Source organism: Pseudophryne corroboree, chromosome 2 (assembly GCF_028390025.1).
Source record: "Pseudophryne corroboree isolate aPseCor3 chromosome 2, aPseCor3.hap2, whole genome shotgun sequence".
NCBI classification, from domain to species: domain Eukaryota; kingdom Metazoa; phylum Chordata; class Amphibia; order Anura; family Myobatrachidae; genus Pseudophryne; species Pseudophryne corroboree.
The window spans coordinates 1028290725-1028316493 of NC_086445.1; the positions used below are offsets into that span (position 1 = coordinate 1028290725).

At 46.7% G+C, this 25769-nt stretch overlaps 1 protein-coding gene across 1 annotated transcript in view; it reads left to right on the forward strand.

The window, feature by feature from the left end:
• The window catches only part of ARHGAP31 (Rho GTPase activating protein 31), a 207781-nt gene that overhangs the window by 171513 nt on the left and 10499 nt on the right, over positions 1 to 25769 (forward strand). The window contains exons 7-9 of the mRNA XM_063956769.1: positions 13445 to 13640; positions 19912 to 20039; positions 21061 to 21120. Coding sequence (XP_063812839.1) covers positions 13445 to 13640; positions 19912 to 20039; positions 21061 to 21120 — 384 coding nt within the window. The remainder of the gene's footprint in view (positions 1 to 13444; positions 13641 to 19911; positions 20040 to 21060; positions 21121 to 25769) is intronic.

Consider the following 25769-nt stretch of genomic DNA (forward strand, 5'->3'; position numbering starts at 1 on the left):
CATCTATAGCATTCCATCCCTCTCTCCACAGCTATAGCATTCCATCACTCCCTCCCCATCTACAGCATTCCATCCCTCTCTCCTCATCTATAGCATTCCATCCCTCTCTCCTCATCTATAGCATTCCATCACTCCCTCCCCATCTGTAGCATTACATCCCTCTCTTCCCATCTATAGCATTCCATCCCTCCCTCCCCATCTATAGCATTCCATCCCTCTCTCCCCATCTATAGCATTCCATCCCTCTCTCCCCATCTATAGCATTCCATCACTCTATCCCCATTTATAGCATTCCATCCCTCTCTCCCCATCTATAGCATTCCCTCCCTCCCCATCTATAGCATTACATCCCTCCCTCCCTCCCCATCTATAGCATTCCACCCATCCCTCCCCATCTATAGCATTCCATCCCTCCCTCCCCATCTATAGCATTCCATCCCTACCTCCCTCCCTCCCCATCTACAGCATTCCCTCCCTCCCCATCTATAGCATTACATCCCTCCCTCCCCATCTATAGCATTCCCTCCCTCCCCATCTATAGCATTACATCCCTCCCTCCCTCCCCATCTATAGCATTCCACCCCTCCCTCCCCATCTATAGCATTCCATCCCTCCCTCCCCATCTATAGCATTCCATCCCTACCTCCCTCCCTCCCCATCTATAGCATTCCCTCACTGCCCATCTATAGCATTCCATCCCTCTCTCCTCATCTGTAGCTTTCCATCCCTCTCTCCCCATCTATAGCATTCCATCCCTTCCTCCTCATCTATAGCATTCCATCCCTCTCTCCACATCTATAGCATTCCATCCCTCTCACCTCATCTATAGCATTCCATCCCTCTCTCCCCATCTATAGCATTCCATCCCTCCCTCCCCATCTATAGCATTCCATCCCTCCCTCCCCATCTATGGCATTCCATCACTGCCCATCTATAGCATTCCATCCCTCCCTCCTCATCTATAGCATGCCATCCCTCTCTCCCCATCTATAGCATTCCATCTCTCCCTCCTCATCTATAGCATTCCATCGCTCCCTCCTCATCTATAGCATTCCATCCCTCCCTCCCCATCTATAGCATTCCATCACTGCCCATCTATAGCATTCCATCCCTCCCTCCTCATCTATAGCATTTCATCCCTCTCTCCACATCTATAGCATTCCATCCCTCTCCCCATCTATAGCATTCCATCTCTCCCTCCCCATCTATAGCATTCCATCCCTCCCTCCCCATCTATAGCATTCCATCCCTCCCTCCCCATCTATAGCACTTCATCCCTTCCTCCTCATCTATAGCATTCCATCCCTCTCTCCCCATCTATAGTATTCAATCTCTCCCTCCTCATCTATAGCATTCCAGCGCTCCCTCCTCATCTATAGCATTTCATCCCTTCCTCCTCATCTATAGCATGCCATCCCTCTCTCCCCATCTATAGTATTCAATCTCTCCCTCCTCATCTATAGCATTCCAGCGCTCCTTCCTCATCTATAGCATTCCATCCCTCTCTCCACATCTATAGCATTCCATCCCTCTCCCCATCTATAGCATTCCATCCCTCCCTCCCCATCTTTAGCATTCCATCCCTCCCTCCCTCCCCATCTATAGCATTCCATCACTGCCCATCTATAGCATTCCATCCCTTCCTCCTCATCTATAGCATTCCATTTCTTCCTCCTCATCTATAGAATTCCATCCCTCTCTCCTCATCTATAGCATTCCATCTCTCTCTCCCCATATATAGCATTCCATCCCTCCCTCCTCATCTATAGCATTCCATCCCTCCCTCCTCATCTATAGCATTCCATCCCTTCCTCCCCATCTACAGCATTCCCTCCCTCCCCATCTATAGCATTACATCCCTCCCTCCCCATCTATAGCATTCCCTCCCTCCCCATCTATAGCATTACATCCCTCCCTCCCTCCCCATCTATAGCATTCCACCCCTCCCTCCCCATCTATAGCATTCCATCCCTCCCTCCCCATCTACAGCATTACATCCCTCCCTCCCCATCTACAGCATTCCATCCCTCTCTCCACAGCTATAGCATTCCATCACTCCTTCCCCATCTACAGCATTCCATCCCTCTCTCCTCATCTATAGCATTCCATCCCTCTCTCCTCATCTATAGCATTCCATCACTCCCTCCCCATCTGTAGCATTACATCCCTCTCTTCCCATCTATAGCATTCCATCCCTCCCTCCCCATCTATAGCATTCCATCCCTCTCTCCCCATCTATAGCATTCCATCCCTCTCTCCCCATCTATAGCATTCCATCACTCTATCCCCAACTATAGCATTCCATCCCTCTCTCCCCATCTATAGCATTCCATCATTCCCTCCCCATCTACAGCATTCCATCCCTCCCTCCCCATCTATAGCATTCCATCCCTCTCTCCACAGCTTTAGCATTCCATCCCTCTCTCGCCATCTATAGCATTCCATCCCTCTCTCCATAGCTATAGCATTCCATCCCTCTCTCGCCATCTATAGCATTCCACCCCTCTCTCCACAGCTATAGCATTCCATCACTCCCTCCCCATCTACAGCATTACATCCCTCCCTCCAAAGCTATAGCATTCCACCCCTCTCTCCCCATCTATAGTATTCAATCTCTCCCTCCTCATCTATAGCATTCCAGCGCTCCCTCCTCATCTATAGCATTCCATCCCTCTCTCCACATCTATAGCATTCCATCCCTCTCCCCATCTATAGCATTCCATCCCTCCCTCCCCATCTTTAGCATTCCATCCCTCCCTCCCTCCCCATCTATAGCATTCCATCACTGCCCATCTATAGCATTCCATCCCTTCCTCCTCATCTATAGCATTCCATTTCTTCCTCCTCATCTATAGAATTCCATCCCTCTCTCCTCATCTATAGCATTCCATCTCTCTCTCCCCATATATAGCATTCCATCCCTCCCTCCTCATCTATAGCATTCCATCCCTCCCTCCTCATCTATAGCATTCCATCCCTTCCTCCCCATCTACAGCATTCCCTCCCTCCCCATCTATAGCATTACATCCCTCCCTCCCCATCTATAGCATTCCCTCCCTCCCCATCTATAGCATTACATCCCTCCCTCCCTCCCCATCTATAGCATTCCACCCCTCCCTCCCCATCTATAGCATTCCATCCCTCCCTCCCCATCTACAGCATTACATCCCTCCCTCCCCATCTACAGCATTCCATCCCTCTCTCCACAGCTATAGCATTCCATCACTCCTTCCCCATCTACAGCATTCCATCCCTCTCTCCTCGTCTATAGCATTCCATCCCTCTCTCCTCATCTATAGCATTCTATCACTCCCTCCCCATCTGTAGCATTACATCCCTCTCTTCCCATCTATAGCATTCCATCCCTCCCTCCCCATCTATAGCATTCCATCCCTCTCTCCCCATCTATAGCATTCCATCCCTCTCTCCCCATCTATAGCATTCCATCACTCTATCCCCAACTATAGCATTCCATCCCTCTCTCCCCATCTATAGCATTCCATCATTCCCTCCCCATCTACAGCATTCCATCCCTCCCTCCCCATCTATAGCATTCCATCCCTCTCTCCACAGCTATAGCATTCCATCCCTCTCTCGCCATCTATAGCATTCCATCCCTCTCTCCATAGCTATAGCATTCCATCCCTCTCTCGCCATCTATAGCATTCCACCCCTCTCTCCACAGCTATAGCATTCCATCACTCCCTCCCCATCTACAGCATTACATCCCTCCCTCCAAAGCTATAGCATTCCACCCCTCCCTCCCCATCTATAGCATTCCATCCCTCCCTCCCCATCTATAGCATTCCATCCCTCCCTCCCCATCTACAGCATTCCCTCCCTCCCCATCTATAGCATTACATCCCTCTCTTCCCATCTATAGCATTCCATCCCTCCCTCCCCATCTATAGCATTCCATCCCTCTCTCCCCATCTATAGCATTCCATCCCTCCCTATCTATAGCATTCTATCCCTCTCTCCACATCTATAGCATTCCATCCCTCCCTCCCCATCTATAGCATTCCATCCCTCTCTCCCCATCTATAGCATTCCATCCCTCCCTCCCCATCTATAGCATTCCATCCCACTCTCCACAGCTATAGCATTCCATCACTCCCTCCCCATCTACAGCATTCCATCCCTCTCTCCACAGCTATAGCATTCCATCCCTCTCTTGCCATCTATAGCATTCCATCCCTCTCTCCATAGGTATAGCATTCCACCCCTCCCTCCCCATCTATAGCATTCCATCCCTCCCTCCCCATCTACAGCATTCCATCCCTCTCTCCACAGCTATAGCATTCCATCCCTCTCTTCCCATCTATAGCATTCCATCCCTCTCTCCCCATCTATAGCATTCCATCCCTCTCTCCCCATCTATAGCATTCCATACCTCCCTATCTATAGCATTCTATCCCTCTCTCCACATCTATAGCATTCCATACCTCCCTATCTATAGCATTCCATTCCTCCCTCCTCATCTATAGCATTCCATCCCTCCCTCCCTATCTATAGCATTCCATCCCTCCCTCCCCATCTATAGCATTCCATCCCACTCTCCACAGCTATAGCATTCCATCACTGACCATCTATAGCATTCCGTCACTGACCATCTATAGCATTCCATCCCTCTCTCCACATCTATAGCATTACATCCCTCCTTCCCCATCTATGGCATTCCATCCCTCTCTACCCATCTATAGCATTCCATCCCTCTCTCCACATCTATAGCATTCCATCCATCTCTTCTCATTTATAGCATTCCATCCATCTCTCCCCATCTATAGCATTCCATCCCTCCCTCCCCATCTATAGCATTCCATCCCTCCCTCCCTCCCTCTCTCCCTCCCCATCTATAGCATTCCATCACTGCCCATCTATAGCATTCCATCCCTCCCTCCTCATCTATAGCATTCCATCCCTTCCTCCTCATCTATAGCATTCCATCCCTCTCTCCACATCTATACCATTCCATCCCTCCCTCCCCATCTATAGCATTCCATCCCTCCCTCCCTCCCCATCTATAGCATTCCATCACTTCCCATCTATAGCATTCCATCCCTCCCTCCTCATCTATAGCATTCCATCCCTCCTCATCTATAGCATTCCATCGCTCCCTCCTCATCTATAGCATTCCATCCCTCCCTCCCTTCCCATCTATAGCATTCCATCCCTCCCTCCCCATCTATAGCATTCCATCCCTCTCTCCACATCTATAGCATTACATCCCTCCTTCCCCATCTATAGCATTCCATCCCTCTCTACCCATCTATAGCATTCCATCCCTCACTCCACATCTATAGCATTCCATCACTGCCCATCTATAGCATTCCATCCCTCCCTCCCCATCTATAGCATTCCATCCCTCTCTCCCCATCTATAGCATTCCATCACTGCCCATCTATAGCATTCCATCCCTCCCTCCCCATTTCTAGCATTACATCCCTTCCTCCCCATCTATAGCATTCCATCTCTCCCTCCCCATCTATAGCATTCCATCCCTCCCTCCCCATCTATAGCATTCCATCCCTCTCTCCACAGCTATAGCATTCCATCCCTCCCTCCCCATCTATAGCATTCCATCCCTCTCTCCCCATCTATAGCATTCCACCACTGCCCATCTATAGCATTCCATCCCTCCCTCCCCATCTATAGCATTCCATCCCTCGCTCCCTCCCCATCTATAGCATTCCATCACTGCCCATCTATAGCATTCCATCCCTCCCTCCTCATCATCTATAGCATTCCATCCCTTCCTCCTCATGTATAGCATTCCATCCCTCTCTCCTCATCTGTAGCATTCCATTGCTCCCTCCTCATCTATAGCATTCCATCCTCCCTCCCTCCCCATCTTATAGCATTCCATCACTGGCCATCTATAGTATTCCATCCCTCCCTCCCCACCTATAGCATTCCATCCCTCTCTCCCCATCTATAGCATTCCATCACTACCCATCTATAACATTCCATCCCTCCCTCCCCATCTATAGCATTCCCTCCCTCCCCATCTATAGCATTACATCCCTCCCCATCTATAGCATTTCATCACTCCCTCCCCATCTATAGCATTCCATCCCTCCCTCATCATCTATAGCATTCCATCCCTCCCTCCCCATCTATAGCATTCCATCCCTCTCTACCCATCTATAGCATTACATCACTGCCTATCTATAGCATTACATCCCTCCACATCTATAGCATTCCATCACTCCCTCCCCATCTATAGCATTCCATCCCTCCCTCCTCATCTATAGCATTCCATCCCTCCCTCCCCATCTATAGCATTCCATACCTCTATCCCCATCTATTGCATTCCATCACTGCCCATCTATAGCATTACATCCCTCCCCATCTATAGCATTCCATCACTCCCTCCCCATCTATAGCATTCCATCACTCCCTCCCCATCTATAGCATTCCATCCCTCCCTCCTCATCTATAGCATTCCATCCCTCCCTCCCCATCTATAGTATTCCATTCTCCCTCCCCAACTATAGCATTCCATCACTGCCCATCTATAGCATTCCATCCCTCCCTCCCCATCTATAGCATTCCATACCTCCCTATCTATAGCATTCCATCCCTCCCTCCCCATCTATAGCATTTCATCCCTCCCTCCTCATCTATAGCATTCCCTCCCTCCCTTCCCATCTATAGCATTCCATCCCTTCCTCATCTATAGCATTCCATCCATCCCTCCCCATCTATAGCATTCCATCCCTCTCTCCACATCTATAGCATCCCATCCCTCCCTTCCCATCTATAGCATTCCATCCCTCCCTCCTCATCTATAGCATTCCATCCCTCCCTACTCATCTATAGCATTCCATCCCTCCCTCCCCATCTATAGCATTCCATCCCTCTCTCCTCATCTATAGCATTCCATCTGTCCCTCCCCATCTATAGCATTCCATCCCTCTCTCCACATCTATAGCATTCCATCCCTCCCTCCCCATCAATAGCATTTCATCCCTCTCTGCACATCTATAGCATTCCATCCCTCCCTCCCTCCCCATCTATAGCATTCCATCCCTCTCTCCACAGCTATAGCATTCCATCCCTCCCTCCCCATTAATAGCATTCCATCCCTCTCTCCACATCTATAGCATTCCATCCCTCTCTCCCCATCTATATCTTTCCATCCCTCCCTCCCCATCTATAGCATTCCATCCCTTTCTCCACATCTATAGCATTCCATACCTCCCTCCCCATCAATAGCATTCCATCTCTCTCTCCACATCTATAGCATTCCATCCCTCTCTCCACATCTATAGCATTCCATCCCTCTCTCCACAGCTATAGCATTCCATCACTGCCCATCTATAGCATTCCATCCCTTACTCCTCATCTATAGCATTCCATCCCTCCCTCCTCATCTATAGCATTACATCCCTCCCTCCTCATCTATAGCATTCCATCCCTCCCTCCCCATCTATAGCATTCCATCCCTCACTCCCTCCTCATCTATAGCATTCCATCCCTCCCTCCCCATCTATAGCATTTCATCCCTCTCTCCACATCTATAGCATTCCATCCCTCTCTCCACATCTATAGCATTCCATCCCTCCCTCCACATCTATAGCATTCCATCCCTCCACATCTATAGCATTCCATCCCTCTCTCCCCATCTATAGCATTCCATCCCTCCCTCCCCATCTATAGCATTCCATCTATCCCTCCCCATCTATAGCATTCCATCCCTCCCTCCCTCCCCATCTATAGCATTCCATCCCTCCCTCCCCATCTATAGCATTCAATCCCTCCCTCCCCATCTATAGCATTCCATCCCTCTCTCCTCATCTATAGCATTCCATCCCTCTCTCCCCATCTATAGCATTCCATCCCTCTCTCCCCATCTGTAGCATTCGATCACTGCCCATCTATAGCATTCCATCCCTCTCTCCACATCTATAGCATTCCATCCCTCTCTCCACATCTATAGCATTCCATCCCTCTCTTCCCATCTATAGCATTCCATCCCTCCCTCTCCATCTATAGCATTCCATCCCTCTCTCCACACCTATAGCATTTCATCCCTCTCTCCCCATCTATAGCATTCCATCCCTCCTTCCTCATCTATAGCATTCCATCCCTCACTCCCCATCTATAGCATTCCATCCCTCCCTCCCCATCTATAGCATTCCATCCCTCCCTCCTTATCTATAGCATTACATCCCTCCCTCCTCATCTATAGCATTCCATCCCTCTCTCCCTATCTATAGCATTCCATCCCTCCCTCCCCAACTATAGCATTCCATCCCTCCCTCTTTATCTATAGCATTACATCCCTACCTCCCCTTCTATAGCATTTCATCCCTCCCTCCTCATCTATAGCATTCCATCCCTCCCTCCCCATCTGTAGCATTCCATCCATCCCTCGCTATCTATAGCATTCCATCCCTCTCTCCACATCTATAGCATTCCATCCCTCTCTCCACATCTATAGCATTCCATCCCTCTCTCCCCATCTATAGCATTCCATCTCTCCCTCCCCATCTATAGCATTCCATCCCTCCCTCCTCATCTATAGCATTCCATCCCTCCCTCCTCATCTATAGCATTCCATCCCTCTCTCCACATCTATAGCATTCCATCCCTCCCTCCTCATCTATAGCATTCCATCCCTCCCTGCCCATCTATAGCATTACATCCCTCTCTCCACATCTATAGCATTCCATCCCTCTCTCCACATCTATATCATTCCATCCCTCCCTCCCTCCCCATCTATAGCATTACATCCCTCTCTCCTCATCTATAGCATTACATCCCTCTCTCCCCATCTATAGCATTCCATCCCTCTCTCTCTCCACATCTATAGCATTCCATCCCTCCCTCCCCATCTATAGCATTCCATCCCTCTCTCCCCATCTATAGCATTCCATCCCTCCCTCCCCATCTATAGCATTCCATCCCTCTCTCCCCATCTATAGCATTACATCCCTCCCTCCTCATCTATAGCATTCCATCCCTCTCTCCCCATCTATAGCATTCCATCCCTCCCTCCCCAACTATAGCATTCCATCCCTCCCTCTTTATCTATAGCATTACATCCCTCCCTCCACATCTATAGCATTCCATCCCTCCCTCCTCATCTATAGCATTCCATCCCTCCCTCCCCATCTGTAGCATTCCATCCCTCCCTCCCCATCTATAGCATTCCATCCCTCTCTCCACATCTATAGCATTCCATCCCTCTCTCCACATCTATAGCATTACATCCCTCCCTCCTCATCTATAGCATTCCATCGCTCCCTCCTCATCTATAGCATTCCATCCCTCTCTCCCCATCTATAGCATTCCATCTCTCCCTCCCCATCTATAGCATTCCATCCCTCCCTCCTCATCTATAGCATTACATCCCTTCCTCCTCATCTATAGCATTCCATCCCTCTCTCCACATCTATAGCATTCCATCCCTCCCTCCTCATCTATAGCATTCCATCCCTCCCTCCCCATCTATAGCATTACATCCCTCTCTCCACATCTATAGCATTCCATCCCTCTCTCCACATCTATATCATTCCATCCCTCCCTCCCCATCTATAGCATTACATCCCTCTCTACTCATCTATAGCATTACATCCCTTCCTCCCCATCTATAGCATTCCATCCCTCTCTCTCTCCACATCTATAGCATTCCATCCCTCCCTCCCCATCTATAGCATTCCATCCCTCTCTCCCCATCTATAGCATTCCATCCCTCCCTCCCCATCTATAGCATTCCATCCCTCTCTCCCCATCTATAGCATTCCATCTCTCTCTCCCCACCTATAGCATTCCATCCCTCTCTCCTCATCTATAGCATTCCATCCCTCTCTCCACATCTATAGCATTCCATCCCTCCTTCCTCATCTATAGCATTCCATCCCTCTCTCCACATCTATAGCATTCCATCCCTCTCTCCTCATCTATAGCATTCCATCCCTCCCTCCCCATCTATAGCATTCCATCCCTCCTTCCTCATCTATAGCATTCCATCCCTCTCTCCACATCTATTGCATTCCATCCCTCCCTCCCCATCTATAGCATTCCATCCCTCCTTCCTCATCTATAGCATTCCACCCCTCTCTCCCCATCTATAGCATTCCATCCCTTCCTCCTCATCTATAGCATTCCATCCCTCCCTCCACATCTATAGCATTCCTTCCCTCTCTCCCCATCTATAGCATTCCATCTCTCTCTCCCCACCTATAGCATTCCATCCCTCTCTCCTCATCTATAGCATTCCATCCCTCTCTCCACATCTATAGCATTCCATCCCTCCTTCCTCATCTATAGCATTCCATCCCTCTCTCCACATCTATAGCATTCCATCCCTCTCTCCTCATCTATAGCATTCCATCCCTCCCTCCCCATCTATAGCATTCCATCCCTCCTTCCTCATCTATAGCATTCCATCCCTCTCTCCACATCTATAGCATTCCATCCCTCCCTCCCCATCTATAGCATTCCATCCCTCCTTCCTCATCTATAGCATTCCATCCCTCTCTCCCCATCTATAGCATTCCATCCCTTCCTCCTCATCTATAGCATTACATCCCTCTCTCCTCATCTATAGCATTCCATCCCATCCTCCTCATCTATAGCATTCCATCCCTCCCTCCCCATCTATAGCATTCCATCCCTCCTTCCTCATCTATAGCATTCCATCCCTCTCTCCCCATCTATAGCATTCCATCCCTTCCTCCTCGTCTATAGCATTCCATCCCTCCCTCCCCATCTATAGCATTCCATCCCTCCTTCCTCATCTATAGCATTCCATCCCTCCCTCCTCATCTATAGCATTCCATCCCTCTCTCCCCATCTATAGCATTCCATCCCTTCCTCCTCATCTATAGCATTACATCCCTCTCTCCTCATCTATAGCATTACATCCCTCTCTCCCCATCTATAGTATTCCATCCCTCCCTCCCCATCTATAGCATTCCATCCCTCCCTCCCCATCTATAGCATTCCATCCCTCCCCATCTATAGCATTCCATCCCTCCCCATCTATAGCATTCCATCACTCCCCATCTATAGCATTCCATCACTCCCTCCTCATCTATAGCATTCCATCCTTCCCTCCTCATCTGTAGCATTCCATCACTCCCTCCCCATCTATAGCATTCCATCCCTCTCTCCACATCTATAGCATTCCATCCCTCCCTCCCCATCTATAGCATTACATCCCTCCCCATCTATAGCATTCCATCCCTCCCCATCTATAGCATTCCATCACTCCCCATCTATAGCATTCCATCACTCCCTCCTCATCTATAGCATTCCATGCCTCCCTCCTCATCTATAGCATTCCATCCCTCCCTCCTCATCTATAGCATTCCATCCCTCCCTCCCTCCCCATCTATAGCATTCCATCTCTCCCTCCCTCCCCATCTATAGCATTCCATCTCTCCCTCCTCATCTATAGCATTACATCCCTCCCTCCCTCCCCATCTATAGCATTCCATCCCTCCCTCCCTCCCCATCTATAGCATTCCATCTCTCCCTCCCTCCTCATCTATAGCATTCCATCTCTCCCTCCCTCCTCATCTATAGCATTCCATGCCTCCCTCCTCATCTATAGCATTCCATCTCTCCCTCCCTCCTCATCTATAGCATTCCATGCCTCCCTCCTCATCTATAGCATTACATCCCTTCCTCCTCATCTATAGCATTCCATCCCTCTCTCCTCATCTATATCATTACATCCCTCCCTCATCCAGCAATAGCGTATTAATCCACCATCCCACCCTCTGGCTGTACCATATCCTCTGCCTCCTAATTGGCTGCAAGGTCACCGCGATAGGCGTTTCCTTCCCCTAGTGGTAGTTCTGTGCCCCTGCTTCCTTTTCCTGAGCCCCATGGGTTGGGAACCACTGACTTAATGTAATGGTTGATCACTCAATCAATTAATCATTCAATCAATCAATCAATCAATCAATCAATCAATTGACCCAAGAGTGTTATTCCACAGTATGGGCTCTAATAGATGTCATAAGAGTCATTTGCTGACTATCAAGGACTCATTCATTATATAGATGTGATCCGGATAATGGCCCTCATTCCGAGTTGTTCGCTCGGTAAAAATCTTCGCATCGCAGCGATTTTCCCGCTTAATGCGCATGCGCAATGTCCACACTGCGACTGCGCCAAGTAAATTTGCAATGCACTTAGTAATTTTACTCACGGCTTTTTCATCGTTCTGGCGATCGTAATGTGATTGACAGGAAATGGGTGTTACTGGGCGGAAACAGGCCGTTTTATGGGCGTGTGGGGAAAAACGCTACAGTTTCCGGAAAAAACGCAGGAGTGGTTGGAGAAACGGGGGAGTGTCTGGGCGAACGCTGGGTGTGTTTGTGACGTCAAACCAGGAACGACAAGCACTGAACTGATCGCAGATGCCGAGTAAGTCTGAAGCTACTCAGAAACTGCTACGAGGTGTGTAATCGCAATATTGCGAATACATCGTTCGCAATTTTAAGATGCTAAGATTCACTCCCAGTAGGCGGCGGCTTAGCGTGAGCAACTCTGCTAAAATCGCCTTGTGAGCGAACAACTCGGAATGACCTCCCATGTTAGCTTTGTCCAACTGTTTTTTATACATTATGGGTTTTCCCATCACCACCTGTTGCTGTATCTTTTATTTGTCCGTCTGTCTGTGGATGTGCTCAGTGAGCCTGTCGCTATTGTGCGATTGTTGTGGTCTGTGGCCGGGGCGTCACCATGTTTACTCTGGTAATTAGGCAATGTTCCCCTGTAAGGAAATGTCTCCCCGTGCCAGAGAAGGATGCAGGGAGAGATGTGCTGCTATGTTACCATGTTCTTGGTTCTTCCTTAATGCAATAGCTCCGGAGCAGCCGTCTCCTCACTAATGGAAAAACACACAGACTCGCTTTCCAAATCCTGCCTAAGGTTATCCACCCCATTCTCAGAGAACGGGCAACGTTTTACCTTGGTGACACCCTCTTTTAGTTGGAAGAATGAGCACAATATTAAATATGAACTGTAACATAAGCTCACAATACACAGGAACGTCCAGCTAAATATTGATTGACGGTGCGCGAGCATGCTCCGCAAATAGCAAACAATAAATATAAAGTGGGTGACACTGAGTCACAGGCTTCCCTTCCCGGTATAACACCCCAAGTCAGGGTGGTTCTGTGTGATTGCTGTGCCACTGACCAAGTCATGCCATGAAACGTCCTATTTCATAGACAGACAGACCCCGCCAAGTTGCGTCCGCATAGGACAGACATATGCAAAGATGTGTGCATTCGCATCTGCCTTAGCTGCGTATTTTTCAATGGTTGGCCAGTACCTAAACGCTTTTAATTTATGGATATGCGCAGAAAACCCTACCTGGATGATAGACAGGTCTTGCCGAGAAGCACAGACAAAAAGATAATACCATATATTTACTAAAGGTAAATGAGCAGCTTTTGTCTTCTCTCTCTCTCTCCAGAGTGCCGGATAGTAAAGAGTATGACGCTGCCGGTGGGATCGCTGCCGATGAAACTGGTCAGCTTGGAGGAGGCACAAGCCCGCAGCTTGTCAGCCACCCACCCTGCCCGGAGGGAGAGAAGGGAGAACAGTTTACCGGAGATCGTCCCAGTCGGCGGGACTTTATTCCACACCGTCATCGACCTCCCGGAACACAAGTAAGAGGCGTGACATTTGTACCTGTTTCATTTGCCAGATGCTGTTTATGACAGTGTATCAGGGACGTTCGGTGAGGTAAATGGCTCAGGAGGCACTGGCTAGTACCAGAGCCAGCAATGTATGTACCTGCGATAGTCGCCATATTGTCTATTCCCGGCTTCCATCAATTACAGGTTACACTGAGGCTGTGCAGGAGACCTGTGAAATCGAGGCACACGATGCGGCCGGGGGTCAGCGCAATCTAATAAAGCAGGCCTGGCCAACCTGTGGCTCTCCAGCTGTTGTAAAACTACAAGTCCAATCATGCTTTGCCACAGTTGTGCTATTAGGGAATGCTAAAACTGTGGCAGAGCATGCTGGGATGTGTAGTTTCACAACATCTGGAGAGCCACAGGTTGGCCAGGCCTGTAATAAAGAGTCTATGCAATGCGGATGGCGGTGCTATTGTATGATACTTCACCGGACGTGACACGTTTGCTGGCATAAACATGAATTTGCTGTTAACAAAGACTTGAGGCTGGCTACGAGGTTCCGTATCAGAAGCTGTAGAATGAATCCGCAATGAAACGCAGAGTATTCTAGATAAAACACAATGGTGGTCATTCCGAGTTGTTCGCTCGCTGCTATTTTTAGCAGAATTGCTAATAGGCTAAAATCCGGCAGTTCTGCGCATGCGTATGCACAGCAGGGCGCACGCGCTAAACAATTTTACACAAAACGATGCTATTTTACTAACGGGCGAACTAAGCTTTTCAATCGCTCTGCTGATCGTAGTGTGATTGACAGGAAGTGGGTGTTTCTGGGCGGAAACTCGCCGTTTTCAGGGAGTGTGCTAAAAAACGCAGGCGTGCCAGGTAAAAACGCAGGAGTGGCTGCAGAAACGGAGGAGTGGCTGCAGAAACGGAGGAGTGGCAGGGCGTGTTTGTGACGTCAAACCAGGAACTAAACGGACTGAGGTGATCGCAATCCTGGAGTAGGTCTGGAGCTACTCAGAAACTGCAAGGAAATACTTAATAGCAAAATTGCTAATCTTTCGTTAGCAATTCTGCTATGCTAAGATACACTCCCAGAGGGCGGCGGCTTTGTGTTTGCATTGCTGCTAAAAGCAGCTAGTGAGCGAACGACTCGGAATGAGGGTCAATATTAGGGCCGGTGTTATTCACTTCACAGTGCTGCGATTCTTAATACATAGGTCCCATAATCATGGCTTAGTGCAGAGCCTCTTCCCGTGCAGCAGTGCAGGCGCGCTGCAGAGGCACCGCAGAGGTTCAGTTACCGTATGCATACGTTAGGCCAGGCGTATCGCCGTCCATTGTGCAGAGTCAGTGTGTGAAGAATGCGTGTGAAGCTGCACAGTGTGGAATGTGCTATTATACAGACATGGGCTGATAACGCCTGTGTGATTACCTGGGGAAGTGCATGCAGCCATCACTGTCCCTCCAGAGATCGCACTACCAGGGCAGAAGCTGCAGCACGTTCCAGCTGCGCTAATTATCCGCAACTCCGGCTCCATAACTGTGAGCACCGCGGCTCGGAACGCCTGTGTTAATTGGAAGAAACACTTCAGCGACGTGAGGGAAATCAGAGGCTGGCAGCGGCCGCTTGCTTTCTATACGGTGTGTTCTGGAGTGAGTAATGGGATTTTCTGTATAGTGCCGGAGTAATACACACTACAGCGCCCATTGCGGGATTACATGTAAAGGATAAGCCACTATAATGAGGAATAGAAGAAAATAAATGGTTGAATTAACTGTTTAATGACTGGTTGGAATGTCCTCTTCCATGACTTCCATATCCCCTGCCAACATGTGGCACTCCAGCTACTGTGGAACTATACATCCCAGCATGCCTCGAGATACACCAGGCTGTCAATGTATAGCCAGCTGTGAAAAGGTTAAGCGCAATTCCACCTGGACATCCGTGGTGCTTTATATATATATATATATATAGATATATATAGATAGATAGATAGATAGATAGATAGATAGATAGATAGATAGATAGATAGATAGATAGATAGATAGATAGAGCAATACTAAAATAATATCCCTGGACTTTTAATCATTATGCCGGAACCATCTTGTGTGCGCTATGCCAGCGACCTTTATTACAAGATATTAACGAGCGGAAATTATCACTCTCTCTTCTACAGGGGGCTGTCATCTCAGTGGTGCTTGCATAATTAATGTGTTACTGTGCATAATAGAGACTGATGTCACCTCCATTCAGCCAGCATCATTCCCAGATGAGATCATAACTCTTAAAGATTAGGTGGTAAACTGTGAGCTGACTCTGTCCTGGTCCCGTCCGCCCTCTGTGATTCAGCTGCCCACAAAACCTGCCACCTGTTTGTATTGCAGGCAATGTTTTTTTTAGCATAATTCCATAGCTAGGCAGCCGTTGACTCACCGTTTGTTGCACAACTACAAGTACCAGCAAGCCTTGTCACTTAGAGGCTTGTTAGGCAGTGCTTTAAGTAGGGTGGTACGTAGTACCGTTAAAAAATATGGTAGCCCACCGTTGGGGCATAATTTACAAGGGGCATTTTGTGTGTGGGACATAAAATGGTGTCAGTGGCATAACTATGTGTGGCATAATATGTAATAGGCATTACAGTGTGTGTTATAATATGTAAGGCATTACAGTGTGTGGTATAATATGTAATAGGCATTACGGTGTGTGGTATAATATGTAAGGCATTACGGTGTGTGGAATAATGTGTAAGGGGCATTACGGTGTGTGGCTTAATGTGTAATGGGCATTACGGTGTGTGGCATAATGTGCAACGGGCATTACGGTGTGTGGCATAATGTGTAATGGGCATTATGGTGTGTGGCATAATGTGTAATAGGCATTACGATGTGTGGCATAATATGTAATAGGCATTACGGTGTGTGGCATAATATGTAATAGGCATTACGGTGTGTGGCATAATGTGTAATGGGCATTACAGTGTGTGGCATTATGTGTAATGGGCGTTACGGTGTCTGGCATAATGTGGAATGGGCATTACAGTGTGTGGCATAATGTGGTAATGCCCCTATTATCATGTAGCCACTCCCCTAGTTTGTGTGACCACGCCCCCTCATGATACGTGGCCACTCCCATTTTTACTATCAGTACCACTAAGAAAAATGTTCTACTTGCACCACCGTTGTTAGGTCAACTGTGACTCTCCAGCTGCTGTGGAACTACTGTATGTCCCAGCATGCAGTGCTGTCCAGAGCCTGGCAGGACATGTTGGTACTTGCTGTTCCACAACAAAATTTAAGCTGCATTCCAAGTGTCGGCTGTGAATCATCCTTAACATGCCAGTCCGATTCCTGCCTGTATGGTACACTGCTTGTAAATGTTCTAAGTCCATGCAGAATTACAGACATTAGTTACTAAATAAATACATTATATATATATATATATATATATATATATATATATATAAATCTGACACCATAATACTCAAAGTCCTGAATTTCAAGGCTTCAAATTCTGTTTCTCAGTCACTGCAGTGACCAAATTGGGGAATATGGGGAAATGCTGCCACCTACAGATTAGCTATAAGAACTACTATGTGATGGATTGCTTTATGCAGTGTATTTAATAATTACCCAGTAAGTTTAATTTAATAGAGTGCCATCATCTCCAATGATGTGCAACAGAATTCTACATTATTAATGCACGTCCCTCTATTCTTCTAATATTATCACCTGGAAATGTATGAAGGGGTCAGAGACTGGTGTATTTGGTGATTGTGTGGCTGTCGGAGTAACTTTCCAGATTATTTTACTGCACAAATATGTGTTAGAGTTGCTTTCCTCTTCTGGCTGTAAAAAAATATTTAAGGGAGATTGATGAAAGCTTGGAGAGAGACGTGGCAGCTAGGAGCTGATTGATTGGCGCTTTATCTCTCTCCAATTGTCATGAGAATTGGCATGTTGGTAAATTGAGTCTGTATTGATAGTAGAGAAAGTGCACTGGAAGCTCTGCTAGGGCAGGAGTGGATGGGCCTAATTGTACATATATGTATAATATGTTGGCGCTGTGTAAGTAAAGGATAATAAAATGGAAAACGTATCAAACCCTAGAGAAAGAGATAAAGTACCAACCAATCAGCGTCTAACTGCCATGTTACAGGCTGTGTTTCAACAATTTAAGTCATGAGCTGATTGGTTGGTACTATCTCCCTCTGGAGTTTGATGCATCTCCTCCAAAAGGTTTTTTTTAGCCTGTGATACGATTGAGCCAATTCGCAGAGCCGGCAGCCGTTTATCACCCGTATTCAATGACATCAGAGAGGCATTTAATGCAGACAAAAATGACTGGGATCACCCTACGGCACATTGTCCTCCTAATTTATATATGAATACTCATTAAAATACAACACACTGAAACTTGTTTTCAGAAGAAGGGGGAGAGTTCACTAGGCTCATCCATTATTGAGTGTGGTTTAAACACTCTGTACCCGTGGGCGAACATCCTGCGGCAAATGTCAGTAAGTAACTGTGACAAAGAGCCCCCTGCAGACCGCAGAAACATCATACAACCAAACTGCAGTGTCCTCTATTATATAATGTAGCACATTACAAGATACTGTATTTATGAAGATAACATTACTGATAGGGGAAATAAACTTCAGCCACGTAAATGTACATACATGAAATTAATTTAGTTGGAGTCATAGTACGTTAGTACATTATGAAAATGGCAAACTACAGGTAGCTTCAGTATTCTGCGTTACACGTTTGGCTTTTTGTGCTTATATCACCATACAGAACTTCTTCTTTATTTTTGCTTTGAGGTCTAGCTGTAATGATTGTATCCAGAGAACACATTAGTGTTGTATCCCAGAAGAAAGAAAAGAAAAACTTTTCACTGATGATATAAAGATCATGGTGAAAAACATTCTCTGTGATGTCACTAGTTCCTTTCAAATGGATAGGCAAAATTGTCAGTGATGTCACTGGCTCCTAGTGACTGGATAGGCTGCACTCTCAGTGATGTCACTGGTCCCCAGTGACTGGATAGGCTGCACTCTCAGTGATGTCACTGGCTACTAGTGACTGGATAGGCTGCACTCTCAGTGATGTCACTGGTTACTAGTGAATGGATAGGCTGCACTCTCATTGATGTCACTGGCCCCTAGTGACTGGATAGGCTGCACTCTCAGTGATGTCACTGGTTCCTAGTGAATGGATAGGCTGCATTCTCTGTGATGTCACTGGCTCCAAGTGACTGGATAGACTGCATTCTCAGGGATGTCACTGGCTCCTAGTGACTGCATAGGCTGCCATCTCAGTGATGTCACTGGTCCCTAGTGACTGGATAGGCTGCACTCTCAGTGATGTCACTGGTTACCAGTGACTGGATAGGCTGCACTCTCATTGATGTCATGGGCCCTAGTGACTGGATAGGCTGCACTCTCAGTGATGTCACTTGTCCCTAGTGAATGGATAGGCTGCACTCTCAGTGATGTCACTGGTTCCTAGTGAATGGATAGGTTGCATTCTCTGTGATGTCACTGGTTCCTAGTGACTGGACAGGCTGCACTCTCAGTGATGTCACTGGTTCCTAGGATGCACTCTCAGTGATGTCACTGGCTCCTAGTGACTGGATAGGCTGCACTCTCATTGATGTCACTGGCCCCTAGTGACTGGATAGGCTGCATTCTCAGTGATGTCACTGGTTCCTAGTGAATGGATAGGCTGCACTCTCAGTAATGTCACTGTAATCTGGTGAATGGAGAGTCTGCACTCTCAGTGATGTCACTGTAACCTAGTGAATGGAGATGATGAATGTTCATTGATGTTAATAGCCCCTAATCAATGGAGATTCATCATTATCATAAATATGCTATCAGCTGACAAAGTGACTGCCACTATTGTGTGTAGGAATCTGTTGCTTTATCAATCACAGCAGGCAACACAACTTACTCAGCGTCTACTAAGGGGGGGGGGGGGTGTATCAAGCCTTGGAGAGAGATAAAGTGGAGAGAGATAAAGTACCAACCAATAAGCTTCTGTCATTTCCAAACATAGCCTGTAACATGGCAGCTAGAAGCTGATTGCTTGTATTTTTTTCTCTCTCCAATGTTTGATACATCTCCCCTTAAATATACATTATAAGTGCATCACATTGAACACACGCAGATGTTGAGATGACGTTTGCTGCATTGTATCAGCTTCATGTAACACACATCAGTTTCTATGATCAATATAGGCCATTGTTATTTTCCTGATTGTAACCTGTTATTGTTACACTAATGTTTTTCTGTAGGAGGAAACTGTCCACCAAGTCTAAGAAATGGAAATCTATATTCAATCTGGGTCGTTCCGGAACAGAATCAAAGTCTAAATTAAGCCGGAATGGAAGTGTGTTTGTTAGAGGACAGAAAGAAATGAGCGGTGAGTATGGAATATGTAGTGACTGGATAGGCTGCACTCTCAGTGATGTCACTGGTTCCTAGTGACTGGATAAGCTGCACTCTCAGCGATGTCACTGGTTCCTAGTGACTGGATAGACTGCACTCTCAGTTATGTCACTGGTTCCTAGCTACTTGGATAGGCTGCATTCTCAGTGATGTCACTGGCTCCTAGTGACTGGATAGGCTGCACTCTCAGTGATGTCACTGGTTACCAGTGACTGGATAGTCTGCACTCTCAGTGATGTCACTGGTTGCTAGTGACTGGATAGGCTGCATTATCTGTGATGTCACTGGTTCCTAGTGACTGGACAGGCTGCATTCTCAGTGATGTCACTGGCTCCTAGTAACTGGATAGGCTGCATTCTCAGTGATGTCACTGGTTGCTAGTGACTGGATAGGCTGCATTCTCAGTGATGTCACTGGCTCCAAGTGACTGGATAGACTGCATTCTCAGGGATGTCACTGGCTCCTAGTGACTGCATAGGCTGCCATCTCAGTGATGTCACTGGTTCCTAGTGACTGGATAGGCTGCATTCTCAGTGATGTCACTGGTCAACATGTCGGATATCCCTGATTCCCTAACCCAGGCTTCGGGGGATTAGGGAATTGCCCCCCATTCATCGTAGATGTATGCGGGCCTTTAGTCATGCTCTAACAAGTATACTACTACCCACATCCACTGAAGTAAAAAGAATACAGTTTTAATAAATTGAGGACAACCAGCATAAAATCCCAGTGTCAGAGCCTGCTACGTTCTGCTTTTTACTTTTAGAGACAGCTATAATGACATGAAATGTCAGTGATACATTAGGCCATTGGTTATCATTGGTTAGCATAGCTCCTCCCAACTTTACCTGTAACTGCTGAGACCTTCCCTATAGACAGGGTTATTCTCTCTTGTCAGAGCTCATCAGTGTAGGACAGAGACTCCCGCAGCACATGTGAAGCTTGGGACATAGCTGTGACACTGACCAAGTAACAATTAACTTCTGTTTTTGCAGAGAAAGCTACAATCCGACCGGCTAAGAGCATGGACTCTCTGTGCTCCCTACCCGTGGAAGGTCAGTATACGCCTCACTTGTAAATGAGCTGGTCCTAGTCCTATTTTCCCTACTTTTCCCAAGTAATATTTTGGCATATGCACTCCGTCCTCAGTAAGTGAGAGATGCAGTCAGGCTGGGAGTGATTCAGACGTCCAGGAATGGTGACGGCCTGTCACTGGTGGGGTGTAAGGATATTGTACGGCCTCTTTGTAATGCGGCTTTCTCTACTTGCAGTGCACAGTGATTTATCTCACGGCTATTTTTCATCATAAGCGTGTTTTAGTACAAACATAGCATAATTGAAATGCCATCTTTGATGTAGGTTTCTCGGGCTGATTAATAATTTACACACGCAACAGAAAATATGCAATTCACCAGCCGAATGCCGAGAAAGTCTAAATACACGGAACTGTCATGAAATATTATGTGTAAAACTCATGAAAAATCACAGTTTGATCTGCTATGTAAGTATCGCCTAGTCCAGGCTCGACCAATGGATGCGGATGGGCTTGATTAGTTGCTACGGGTTACAGCATCACCATGCTACTTGCACCATTTTGTTAGGTAAGGTGAACTGGAGAATAGCGTTCATGTTACTATCGCAAAGTGAAATAAATCCTAAGACATAGGCAGGTATCCGCATTCTTCCACATACCTGTTTGTCATTATTCCCGCTTTCTTGCCCATATTTTATACTAAGGTTTTATTCATTATTCAACAAATGGGCCAGATGTGATGGTGCTGTATTAAAGCAATATTACCTTATTATGCTAAAAGATGCAAATGATGACCTATATGAAGTGATGTGTGCAGGAAAGCAAGCTACATGAATACATATTAGATCATTGCTGCAATGCGTGCATAATCTGCCATTATTGTGTTACAGTGCGTGTCGGTACAAGACTGTTCTGTCGGCAGTGGTCATGAAATGCATTATGTTGTTTCTTAAGGAATGTTAAATGTCCCTATGTCCATCTCGTTCATCATGGCTGCTTTTCTATACCCTCATACCATCACTGCTATTGATCTCCTTCTTACCTATGTCCTGTCAGTGAGACAGTCATTTATGAATTTGCTGCCTGCTCCACCACATAGAGGATAATTGCTTGTCTTGTTTCCAGTTTTCAGACCAAGGCATGCGCTGTAAAGCCGGCCCGACATGGCACTGAACCACATTGTAAATGTCCAATTTGGAATCACAGAGGTGGCAATTTGCACAAGATCCTACTAGCTGGCACAATCACTTCCAGAATATCTATCTGTCGTTATTTTATAGCGCACGCATATTCAGCAGCGTTTTTACATATAATATTTGGTTGTTCACATCAGTCTCTGCCCCAGTTGAGCTTACAATCTATGGGGCAGATGTATCAAACCTTGGAGAGAGATAAAGTGCCAACCAATCCGCTTCTAACGGCCATTTTACAGACTGCGTTTGAAAAATAACAAAAGCGGATTAGTAGGTACTTTAGCTCTCTCCAGTCTTTGATAGACAGTATCTCTCTCTATATTCCATATAACATGGACACACACACACACACATTATATATATATATATATATATATATATATATATATACCTGTATATATATATACAGGTTGAGTATCCCATATCCAAATATTCCGAAATACGGAATATTCCGAAATACGGACTTTTTTGAGTGAGAGTGAGATAGTGAAACCTTTGTTTTCTGATGGCTCAATGTACACAAACTTTGTTTAATACACAAAGTTATAAAAAATATTGTATTAAATGACCTTCAGGCTGTGTGTATAAGGTGTATATGAAACATAAATGAATTGTGTGAATGTACACACACTTTGTTTAATGCACAAAGTTATTAAAAATATTGTATTAAATGACCTTCAGGCTGTGTGTATAAGGTGTATATGTACCATAAATACATTCTGTGCTTAGATTTAGGTCCCATCACCATGATATCTCATTATGGTATACAATTATTCCAAAATACGGAAAAATCCAATATCCAAAATACCTCTGGTCCCAAGCATTTTGGATAAGGGATACTCAACCTGTATGTATATATATATATATATATATATATATATATATATATATAGATAGATAGATAGATAGATAGATAGATATAGATAGATATAGATATATATATATATATATATATATATATATATATATACACTACAGGTCATTTTTTTTTGTCAGGATCAAATTAAGCTACCAGTGTGGTTTTGGAGTATTAGCGGGATGTACTAAGCATTGCATCCACGATGCGGTCAGCCCGCCGCTTAATGGGTACACACTGTAAGGAGATCAGGGTAGGGGTGCCCTCTCCTGGGGTACATGGGTTCCTCCAAATACACAGTAGCTAGGAAAACAGCACATCAGTCCAGGGTTTTCGTTCAATCTAGCCATGGCTAGTTTTATTGTGCAGTATAAAACAAAATATAAAAATAATTGTAGCCCATCTGGGCACTAACTGAACATAATAAATTACATCTCTCGGAGTGGTAGGACCTAATGCCCCTACCACAAACACAGGCATATGCACAGTACTTACAGTCAGTAAATCACAGTGTCTCATAATTGGCTTGCTGCCTGTTTCCCCAGATAGTGAGCTCTGAGCCAAGCCCTGACAGAGCTTATATCAGCTTCCTACAGGTGCAGGCCCTAATTAGCCTGTGCTCAGGCTGAAGGCCTAAAGACCCGAAATGGGCCTTGTAGATGGAGCCCTCCCTTCCATCTCACATCCGCACCCCCAGGACCCATATCTATCTTTCTCTAACGTCCTAAGTGGATGCTGGGGACTCCGTAAGGACCATGGGGATTAGCGGCTCCGCAGGAGACTGGGCACAACTATAAAGAAAGCTTTTAGACTACTGGTGTGCACTGGCTCCTCCCACTAAGACCCTCCTCCAGACCTCAGTTAGATTCTTGTGCCCGGCTGAGCTGGATGCACACTAGGGGCTCTCCTGAGCACCTAGAAAGAAAGTATATTTAGGTTTTTTATTTTCAGTGAGATCTGCTGGCAACAGACTCACTGCAGCGAGGGACTAAGGGGAGAAGAAGCGAACCTACCTAACAGGTGGTAGTTTGGGCTTCTTAGGCTACTGGACACCATTAGCTCCAGAGGGATCGACCGCAGGACCCGACCTTGGTGTTCGTTCCCGGAGCCGCGCCGCCGTCCCCCTTACAGAGCTAGAAGCACGAAGCAGGTCCGGAAAATCGGCGGCAGAAGACTTCGGTCTTCACCAAGGTAGCGCACAGCACTGCAGCTGTGCGCCATTGCTCCTCATGTACACCTCACACTTCGGTCACTGATGGGTGCAGGGCGCTGGGGGGGGCGCCCTGAGGGCAATAAATAACACCTTGGCTGGCAAAATATACATCATATATAGTCCTAGAGGCTATATAGATGTAAAATTACCCCTGCCAGTATTACAGAAAAAGCGGGAGAAAGGCAGCCGAAAAGGGGGCGGGGCTTCTCCCTCAGCACACTGGCACCATTTTTCCCTCACAGTTCCGCTGGAAGGAAGCTCCCTGGCTCTCCCCTGCAGTCTGAATACTACTGAAGGGTAAAAAAGAGAGGGGGGGCACTAATTTTAGGCGCAGTATAGATATTATAAGCAGCTATAGGGAAAACACTCATTGATAGTGGGATCCCAGTGTTATATAGCGCTCTGGTGTGTGCTGGCATACTCTCTCTCTGTCTCTCCAAAGGGCTTTGTGGGGTCCTGTCCTCTGTCAGAGCATTCCCTGTGTGTTTGCGGTGTGTCGGTACGGCTGTGTCGACATGTTTGATGAGGAGGCTTATGTGGAGGCGGAGCAGATGCCTGTAAATGTGATGTCACCCCCTGCGGGGTCGACACCTGAGTGGATGGTGCTGTGGAAGGAAGTACGTGATAGTATCGACTCCTTACATAAAAGGTTCGACGACATACCAAATGTGGGACAGTCGGCTTCTCAGCCTGTGCCTGCCCAAGCGTCTCAAAAACCATCAGGGGCTCTGAAACGCCCGCTACCTCAGATGGTTGACACAGATGTCGACACGGATACTGACTCCAGTGTCGACGACGATGAGACTAATGTAACTTCCAGTAGGGCCACACGTTACATGATTGAGGCAATGAAAAATGTGTTGCACATTTCTGATGTTACCCCCGGTACCACAAAAAAGGGTATAATGTTTGGAGAGAAAAAACTACCAGTAGCTTTTCCTCCATCTGAAGAATTAAATGAAGTGTGTGAAGAAGCGTGGGCTTCCCCTGATAAAAAGCTGGTAATTTCTAAGAGGTTACTAAAGGCGTACCCTTTCCCGCCAGAGGATAGGTCACACTGGGAAATATCCCCTAGGGTGGATAAAGCGCTCACACACTTGTCAAAGAAGGTGGCACTACCGTCTCAGGATACGGCCGCCCTGAAGGAATCTGCTGATAGAAAACAGGAGGCTATCCTGAAATCTATATATACACACACAGGTGTTATACTGAGACCGGCTATAGCTTCAGCCTGGATGTGCAGTGCTGCAGCTGCGTGGTCAGATTCCCTGTCAGAAAATATAGTTACCCTAGACAGGGACACTATTTTGCTAAACGTAGAGCATATTAAAGACGCACTTTTATACATGAGGGATGCACAGAGGGATATTTGCCGGCTGGCATCCAAAATTAGTGCAATGTCCATTTCT